At 39.2% G+C, this 9,898-nt stretch overlaps 1 protein-coding gene across 3 annotated transcripts; it reads left to right on the top strand.

Annotated features, from left to right (window-relative positions):
• Nucleotides 1-3,683: 3,683 nt before the first annotated feature.
• On the top strand, nt 3,684-9,898 carry SMIM15 (small integral membrane protein 15). 3 transcript variants are annotated; one of them, XM_017499183.2, is made up of 3 exons: nt 3,684-4,515; nt 5,727-5,852; nt 6,741-9,898. In XM_017499183.2, the coding sequence occupies exons 1-2, from the start codon at nt 4,126-4,128 to the stop codon at nt 5,763-5,765; spliced, it is 429 nt and encodes a 142-aa protein (XP_017354672.1). In that variant the 5' UTR covers nt 3,684-4,125; the 3' UTR covers nt 5,766-5,852; nt 6,741-9,898. The 3 variants fall into 3 exon arrangements, with proteins under 3 accessions (XP_017354672.1, XP_037584012.1, XP_017354675.1); XM_037728084.1 differs by having other exon boundaries at nt 3,684-4,736; XM_017499186.2 differs by having other exon boundaries at nt 4,485-4,736; nt 6,741-8,313.

Here is a 9,898-nt window from a genome sequence, read left to right as displayed (position 1 = left end):
CTGCCACCACCTGGGCAATAGGCAATTTTGAAGTTTGGGGGGATTTTAGTTATTATCTGTTAACAATTATAGAATCAAAAAACATACTTTCATTTGACAAAATCAGCATTTTTGTCAAGAAAAATAAAAGACAAAAAATGCTGATTTCATAAAATGGAAGTATGCTTTTTGATTCTATAATTGTGTTTTTTTTTTGATTTAAAAAGAGCAGAGATTTTGGGCAGATGTATTTTTAAAAATACTGTTTTATTTTTAAAGTCTTTGGTTCCCTACTTGTAAAATGAGTATAAGAATACAATCCTGCGGGGTTGTTTAGTCTTAGGATTAGTAATAATAAGTATGAAGCACCTAGCCCAGCACCTGGTACATAATATTATTCATTAATAGCCCTTTTTTNTTTTTTTTGAGATGGAGTTTAGTTCTTGTTGCCCAGGCTGGAGTACAATGGCATGATCTCTGTTCACTGTAACCTCTGCCTCCCAAGTTCAAGCGATTCTCCTGCCTCAGCCAGCCAAGTAGCTGGGATTACAGGCATGCACTATCACACTCGGCTAATTTTGTATTTTTAGTGGAGACAGGTTTCACCATGTTGGTCAGGCTGGCCTCGAACTCCTGAACTCAGATCATCCACCCACCTCTGCTTCCCAAAGTGCTGGGATTACAGGCATAAGCCACTGCACCTGGTCACAATAAGTAGCTTTGAAAAAATTCTTCTTCTTCAGTATAAGCTTTCAAATATTGCTAAAATCTGATTACTCTAAAAAAAATATTACTGGCCGGGCACAGTGGCTCATGCCTGTAATCCCAGAAATTTGGGAGGTGAAGCGGGCAAATCACCTGAGGAGTTAGAGACCTGATTGCCCAACATGGTAAAACCTAGTCTCTACAAAAAATATAAAAATAAGCTAGGCATGGTGGTTTGCGCCTGTAGTCTCAACTACTCAGGAGGCTGAGACAGAAGAATTGCTTGAACCTGGAAGGTGGAAGTTGCAGTGAGCCAAGATTGTACCACTGCACTCTAGCCTAGGCAAGGGAGCAAGACTCTGCCTCAAATAAATAAATATCACACAAATATGCCTATTAAGAAATGTATTTGCACTATGCTTCAATGGAAGAAAACAACCTCACAAAAAATTTAGGGAAAAAAATCAATTCCATCAATATCAGATGCAGGTGAGAGCACTCTCAAAGTCTTTTAGTCAAGACTAAATTGTTACTAAACTATATTATCTTCAAATAATATTATCTGAATCTTATTCTAGTTTCACTACTTACAACTTTGACATGGGTTAGAATGAGATGTAATTTTCTACCAACAAAGGGAAAAATACTTTTTAAGCAAAAAAATGGCATATGACTGCCACAGGGCTTCCATTCTCAAAAGAAGAATTTTATAAGGCTCTACTTATAAAATATAATTGCAATAGAGTACACTAGTGCTGAAGAGGCTGGTGGTACGATATACTACACAGGAATTATCTTATGCAAAGGCAGGCCCTACTTAATTAACAGCATAAGGTTTAGTTAATTTGGTTTAACTTACATGAATAAGATTTTATATTTTAGAAGTAGAGCAGACCTTATTTCCTTGTTATTCTAAATTGGTATTGTGACAGACATTTGAGAGAGAATGAAAACCTGATTAAGAATCTTTTCAAAGAAATAAGATCTCAGCCTGGAACAGTGGCTCACACCTGTAATGCCAGCACCCTGAAAGGAGCCTTTGCAGGAGGATCACTTCAGGCGAGGAGTTTGAGACCAGCCTGGGCAAAACAGTGAAACCCTGTCTCTACAGAAAAAATTTTAAAAATTAGTTGGGCATAGTGGCATGCATCTGTACACCCAGCTACTCTAGAGGCTGTGGTGGGAGGATCTCTTGAACCCAGGCAGTCAAGGCTGTAGTGAGCTGTGATGGAGCCACTGCACCTAGCCAGGGTGACTGTGAGACCCTGTCTCAAACAAACAAACAAAAATTACTGAACCTCATTCTCTCTAGTTGGACTTGACTTAGAACTGAATACATTAAGCAAAAAATTAACACTGATCATAGTTTTTAAAAACAGTGAGGATGCTAACTTGGGCACAGTGGCTTGTGGCTTATAAGTCCCAGCTACTCAGATGGTGAGGAGGAAGGATCCCTGGAGCCCAGGAGTTCGAAGAGGCAGTGGGCTATGACGGTGCCACTGCATTCCAGCTGGGCCAGAACAAGACCATGTTTAAAAAAAAAAGACCTTAGGAAAACTTGCAATGATGTTTATATCAAATATCTTACTATGCTATTTATTTAAGTTAGATAAATGACCAAATCGAGTCCAATTTATAGATTTTAAAGCTGAAAGGGCACTGGAGATGGCCTAACATGTTTTCTACACACATAAGTGGAAACACACTCAGAGTGATTTATCGGAGTATACATATCATTACTTAGCCAAGACTTGTGACTCTTAGTTCACAAGCTCAGACTCCTCACTATGGAAAGTAGTTCACAGTATTCAAACCAATCCTGACATCACCTTTAGGTAAGGCAATGCAGACTGCAGCAAGGAACTCCACTGTGGCAACCCCTATGCTGCTCCTGGTCTTGCACACTGACCTGTAACTTGAAGCTAGATAAGCAAACTTAGATTGTAAAGGCATGGTCCACGCCAGCAGTCCCCAGCCTTTTTGGCATCAGGTACTGGTGGAAGACATTTTTTCCATGGACAGGGTACCGTGATGCTTTAGGGATGAGACTGTTCCACCTCCGATCATCAGGCATTAGACTCTCAGAAGCAGCACACAACCTAGATCCCAGGCACTTGCAGTTCACAATAGGGTTCGCATCATGAGAATCTAATGATGCTGCTGATCTGACAGTATGCAGACATGCTCACTCACCCATCGCTCACCACCTGCTGTGTGGCCCAGTTCCTAACAGGCTACAAACCAGGTACCACTCTTTGGTTGGGGACCCCTGGTCTACATTACAGCTAAAGAGCTACAGAGGCTTTCTCCTTATGTGCCCTTTCTTCCTGCCCAAGACTTCTGTGCTTTTAACCAGGGATGCAGCACTGCAAGTATGCAGAGGCAGTAACTGGGAAAACCATCTACCATGATTAAAATAAAACGCGTGTTGGCCTCTGGAACGATGAATGTTAAAATAATACATTCTGATCACATCTTGAATTCACGAGTTGGGGAGGTTTCAGAAAAATCAGTTACTTCTAGTAAGTATTTACTGCACACAATCCAGTGACTGAGTCTGCTTTTTTCTGGCTATTACAAGTACAGGCTAGGCCTAAGCAGCATAGGCTTTGAAACTATCACCTAGGTTTTCAAATAAAAATGAGTAAGAAAACAACTGCTGGTAATACAACATTATAAACATTAACATATGTCCAACGAACAGTATCATAGATCGTTAGATTATCTGCCAAAAGCCTGTCCCCTAGTAAATAGTACTTATTGTTTTACCTAAACCAGTTAAACATGTTGTATCTTGCTCTTCAAAGAAAACATTCTATAGTCTTTGGAGAATTAAACAGGGAAGAGGTCTTGCAACATTTGTCAGAGGTAGTCAAACAGTGTAAGCAATCACAAAACTTGGTCACCAAGCAAACCAGAGCTAATCTTTCAGTTCCTGTAGATTAGAAGACAGTATTAACTCCTCTTTATCTTTCTGCATGTTCTCTTTCTCTTTTTGCATCCCTTTATTTATGTAATGAAAGAACAAGCACCTCTATGGGAACTCAATGCCCTGACAGTTTAATTAGTTGTCAAGTTTACTCTGGGCAGGTATTGATCATTCTTTCGTGAAATGAGTTAGGTGCTTATTAAAAAACAACAAAACTCCCTTTTCACACAGCATGGCGGCATTTCCCTTGGTAACAAGGTTGAGTGGATCCACCAAGGCCCAGCAGCCTGCCTCCTTTACCTAAGAACTACTGTCCACCTGGAAGAGACAGGCGTGAGGTGGGATGTGAACCAGGATGAACTCGTCGCAATCGTCAAGAGTCGCTGTGTGGCCCTCACCTTGACTTCGGGCGGTTTGTGGGGACCCAACTGCTTTCTTGCCGCCGCTTGAGTTTCCCGCAGCCAAACACCTCACCCACCCGGGACCCTCCAAATGTCCGGCTAGAGCAGGGGATGGGGGTCGTCTCTCGATCGACCTCGGGGTCAAAGGCTAAAGTCCATAGCCGCTTCGGAACCGCTCGAGTTCTGAAGCCGCTCCACGCCTCCTCGCTCACCACCTGGTCCCCGCAGGACGCGGCAGTCTCGGGCTCCAGCCCGGAAGGGAGCGCGGGTGCCGTCACCCGCCCTGCGCGGCCTCACCTGCCGCTCCCCGGAAATCTCAGCGACGCCCTGTCCCCGCCCCGCACCCTCCCGCGTCCTACAAGTCGAGGTCCCAAGACCCACGCAGCAATGGCGCAGCCGGAAACTGACCCCTGGACTTCCTCCCGCTCGGTTGGCGGGTCGGGACGCCTGTGGGCGGGACGCAAAGGCCGCGACTTCCGCCTTCCTGTTTCCGGTCTGGTGGTGAGTTGGGAGTGGGATCCGAGCCCCTGGGGCGATGTAGTCGGGGGCAGGTGGCCGCCGCTGCAGTGCCTTTCTCCCGGTACCCAGCAGAAACGGCGGCGGCGCAGAGTGTGGCGGGGCCAACCCAGGATCCCACGGCTTTGCGCGACGAGGGGGTCGAGATTGCTAAGGCCGAGGGCCAGGGGTGAACGTGGCCCCCGTGCGTCTGCGGCCCCGATAGGGTAAGGAGGGAAGAGTGAGCAAGGGAGAAACGTTAAGAAAGAAGGGAAAGACAAAGGAGGAAGTGCGGAAGGTCGTCAAGTGCCACCAGCTGCAGCTGCAGGGCACACGCGGATCTGTTGGGAGATCGAGCCGGGTCGATCTGTTTTGGGAGGAAGAGTAGGATTTATTCCTCAAAGTGGGAGGCACGGGCGTTTGGGTCCGAAGTTGAGGTGCAGGGAGATGTGTGGCCTGTGGACCATGGCTATTTTACTGCAAAGTTCTTTTGCTTTTCTCTGAAAATTACATTGGTTATTCGCTACTGGTCTGGAGAAGGTGAAGGCAGGTCGATCTCAGTAGTACCTAATTCTGACTGTATGGGTGAGGTCGTATGAAGTCTGGGAGCTAAGATATTTAACATATTAGGCACTTTCATATGTGTTCAGTTGAAAATCGTGGAAAGATACAATAAAACCAGTTTTCCTGGGGTAATAGGATTGTTGGTGGATTACTATAATTTGTTTTGGTTATCTCTTCTCATTTTCTAAGAAAAGGACATAAATTGTATAATAGACCCCAAAAAACCTTTAAAGAGTAAGGTAAGGTGTTTGATTTTTTTAGTGGTGTACCTAATCCAGTAAAGGAATGAATGGCAACATTTTTAGTATAAAAAGTTCAAAATCTAGGAATGGGTGCGGTATCAGTGAACCAACTTGTCTCCTGTATGTCAGTGAACTAAAAAAATTTTGTTATTGCAATAAGTAACTTAGTAAAATACTTGATTTTCAGTAATTAGGATTTTCTTACAGGGCGTTTGCAATTGTGGTAAATTCAAATGAGGAAGAAACAGATATGAAGTTACTATAACGTACAGGCAATTTTACATGTCATATAGGTTGCTTATATACAATACAGAAATTTTCCATTTAAAATTTAATTAACAATTATCCTGAAAGTTGTGACTTAAATTTTGTTTTCTTTTTTGTATTCTCTCCGACTCACCAATTGTACAGAATTTAAACCATCTCTCAGATGTATACAGTAGAACTTAAGAAGACAGACAATCAAGGGTCATCTGAATCGTGATTGGGTCACTAATAATACCAGGACAAAGTTAGAGATCACTACTCAAGCATAAGGTAGATGATTCTTTAAAAATTCCAGTTGAAATTGTAACAGGATGTATGTACACTCATTCCCTACCCAGGTATTCTAATTCTGCACTTTGAAAAGAAGTTGACACAAACATGAAAGGTGGAAAAGCCCTGGGGCAAAATAGAAACCGTCACTCAAGTTACATAATCCTCATTTGCCAGATGCCTTTTCTTACACTCAAAAAGGAACAAAACATATGACATTTGTTAAGGCTACTTTTCTCATTTATTAAATTAGGCTTATTTCAACAGGGGTCCTCAAAGCTGAAAGGGCATAAAATAGCTCAGTACTTTTTGCTTATTTGGCTTATTAATGTGATGTCATGACTCCCTTACCCTCTCTTTCCCATTCCTGGACATAGCCATCTCTCCTCCTCTGTGAGCATTTCACATGCTTTGTGGCCTGTCCTTTTCAAACACCAAATTTGCTGATTTGTATTTTTGTTAATTAGTAATACTAAGGATAAGTCAAAAAATGACAAACTGTATTAAGCTGTTTCCTGGAATGACCATAGAAAACTCCAGATTCTTTTAAAAGTCTCCTGTTAAATAAAGCTTTTCTTGAATATGGGAGGCATGTGAGAATGCATAGTCCTTATGATAAAGTCAAATGGCTCTTTTTAATCATCTATAACTTTATGTCTTTGAAGTGTCACTATTCTGGCTGTCTAGATGAATTACTTTTTCCTAACTCGGGATACTAGTTTTTATTACATTAGTACTAATTAGTATTTTTTAAAAAAGCAAAGTGAGTGATAATGGAATTCTGAGTTAACTGGTTGTATGATGAAACTTTTTCAAAATTTGATTAACTGCAGTCTTATTTTTGTTTTTTTTTTTTTCCCCTCTGTGTTCTCCACCCACTTCTCCCAGCCCTAGTTTTCATAAGACTGCTATGAAGATGTTTGATATAAAGGCTTGGGCTGAGTATGTTGTGGAATGGGCTGCAAAGGACCCATACGGCTTCCTTACCACTGTTATTTTGGCCCTTACTCCATTGTTCCTAGCAAGTGCTGTACTGTCTTGGAAATTGGCCAAAATGATTGAGGCCAGGGAGAAGGAGCAAAAGAAGAAACAAAAACGCCAAGAAAACATTGCAAAAGCTAAACGACTAAAAAAGGATTGAAGGACTGAACAGTCTCCGCAACCAGGGAAAATCATTTGGAAAATTATGCAGCTTTGGAAGAACCCACTGAAGTTCTTCTTTGGATTTCTTGACAGTATTATTTAGTAAATGAAATTTGACCAAATGGAAGAATCATGTTCTGACCTCAATACTGTAGTGACGTTTAGGCTTGGGTGTAGAAGTTTATAGGTTTCTATTGACAGTTATTGTAAATTAGCATTTATTATGGTACAAATTCCTTATAACCGACTTAGTAATTTGCTGATTAGCAGTTTATGTACTGAAATGAAGACATCCTATAGGGAAAAATGAATTTAGATTATGAACTCAATTTAGATGAACTCTATTTAAAATGAGGTCCTGTTTTGGACAAAGGAAATTAAAAATGTAAAAGTCAGAACTGTCCTGTCGTGAGGTGATAAGTGTTGGCTTAAAAGAGATACAGTATGTTAATTACATCTTTTATTATTATTATTTCTTACAGTCATTTCTGGCTTTCTCAAAACAAAATATTAATCAATGAGTACTTCTATTTGCTGCATTTTTCTTATTTTAGCCTTTGAGACAGCTGATAATTATCAAGACATTTTGCATTTTTTAAAATGTAATTTTATAAAGAATTATCTTTACTATGTAGAATACCACCTACTGGATAGAACAATTTTTGTACTTAAAACACTGCCATTTTCATAGAGATGGCTTTTTGAGAGGAGTAACACTATGGTTAGAGCTTGCAGTAAAAATGCCAAACACTGTAGTAGCTTGGAACCAGGTTATTCTTATGCTAAGCAGAACTGTAAAATAGTGTCTTATCAGGTAATTCGCTGATTACATAGACACCACTTTTGTTTTTTATTTCATTCTTTAACTCGTGGTAGTGATATTTAATACTTTCTGATCAAACAGGTTCAAAGTGAAACTTTAAATTTCTGTTAAACAACTCCTCAAGAGTAACAGTGAAGTCATACTTCATAAGTGGTAAAGAAAGGTATACAGTTTGTAAACATTTTGTTGGGTATAGCAGTAATTGGGCGAAACGGATAAATTATATCAAAATGAGAATGTGCCGTAATTGGAAGTAAGGAGCTAAAGGATGTTTCTTTCAGTTAAGTAGTATAACTGGAACATTTTACTATTAAACATGGCTTTTATAAATGCATGGCCCAGTAATTTTTATTCACTGTTAGTATTTAATTCACTGTCAGCTTATTAATGTTTTCTGTAACCCTGATAATGAATTTTAAATTATAAAAAATTGCCCTGCAGCTACAGTTTAAAAATGAAACTAGATATTAAAATAAATTTGATAATTTTTTATAACGAGGTCCTGGATTTTGTTTTTTTGGAGGTACTAACATCTTAAGTTACATTATGTTATGCAGGTTAGAATTTCAGTTACAGCTAAGCATACTTGTAAAACTTTAGGGCTATATTCCTCAGAACCTAAGGAGCACTGAGAATGTTTATGGACCAGTTTGAATAACAGTGCTCTTCTTTTAGATTATCAGTCTCTGATATATCTAAAATTCGTTTGGTTTTCTGCAATCAAGCTGTTCATGGAAATAATTTATGTACATGTTTTACTTACGGTCACATTTTAGAGACATAATTCTCATTTATCTACCAAAGTTATGGTTTCATCAGTTCTAACAACTTAAAGATATTTAAAAGTGTTTTTCTGTAATTTGTTAATCTCAACATGCCAATTTTGTATTTGGCGTATACTTTTTTTTTTTCACTTTTCCCAATCATTTAGACAGCCTTTCTATATATGTGAGATCAAGATTTTACTGTGTGCGTGTGCGTGTGCGTGTGCGTGTGCGTGTGTGTGTGTGTAAGGGGTCAGAGAGTACTGGGATTCTTCAGAAAAATCATCTCTCACTGCCAACAGGGCACTGTTGTTAAAGAATCCCATTTACTATTATCTGGAATCCTAGAAATGATCTCTTGTATTGTTTAATACCTAGAGATTGTAGTTCTGAGAACTAAGTACAATCAATTACCTTTCTAAAGCTGGTTTTGGAGGAAAAAGCTGTCCCCAGGCTGCCTGTAACAAACGTTTTATCAAAAATAAGCAAAAGTTTATGTGCCAGATCTTGAGCCATAGTATCCATATGATAAATTTCAGCATGTTACTACTTATCAGATATATAAGGACATTTAAAATTTTACTTCTTTACAATAAGCAAACTAGAAATATGCACAGGAAGCTGTGGGCTGGAAACCTGATGTTGAAATAGACCTTATATTTCATATGGTTCTAAATTGGAGGAAATTTGATCCTATTTAGGAATGAATGCTTTTACATTTGCTACTGGTTATAGAATCATGCTGATTTACTTCATATCTGGAATAAATGTTTAAGGACAAATTCACATTTCTCAAATACATTAAAAGAGATTACATGGTCAAATACCCAAAGTCTGGGAAACACATGTACAACTGAGACAAGTTTCTTTTCTGGATGATCTCTTGGAGTCTTTTAACTTGACTACCATAGATTGTCCTCTATACCTCTCTTTCTCCAAATAAATTAAATATAATTTGGGAAAGCCTACTCTTAATAAACTCAGGTTACATATAAATAGCTCAGTTAATGATACAGCATTTAAACAACATAATGGTATTGATTCAAGGTTAATTAACATCCAGAGATCTGTTAGTAAGAATAGGAATGGAAAATGATTATTTCCTCCATTTTTGTTGGTTTTTAACTTCAGGTAACTAAGGCATAGCTAACAAGCTAGGTTTATGTAATTAAACCCAGTAGCTTTTCTGTACTTCGTCAGTTTGTGTAATGCTAAGCTATTTTTGTAAAAACCAAAAGTACACTCTATGTATGTATAATAGCAGAGGCATAGAATGGAAGACTTGACTTCTGATAAAGTACTTAAGGTATATAATA

Source organism: Cebus imitator, unplaced genomic scaffold (genome assembly GCF_001604975.1).
Source record: "Cebus imitator isolate Cc_AM_T3 unplaced genomic scaffold, Cebus_imitator-1.0 Scaffold255, whole genome shotgun sequence".
NCBI classification, from domain to species: domain Eukaryota; kingdom Metazoa; phylum Chordata; class Mammalia; order Primates; family Cebidae; genus Cebus; species Cebus imitator.
The sequence above is the reverse complement of the archived record's forward strand: the minus strand, read 5'-3'. Positions and strand labels throughout refer to the sequence as shown.

Bases quoted from the DNA above. Each gene is read 5' to 3' on its own strand.
- SMIM15 (XM_037728084.1), top strand. From the start codon at position 4,126: ATGGGGGTCGTCTCTCGATCGACCTCGGGGTCAAAGGCTAAAGTCCAT.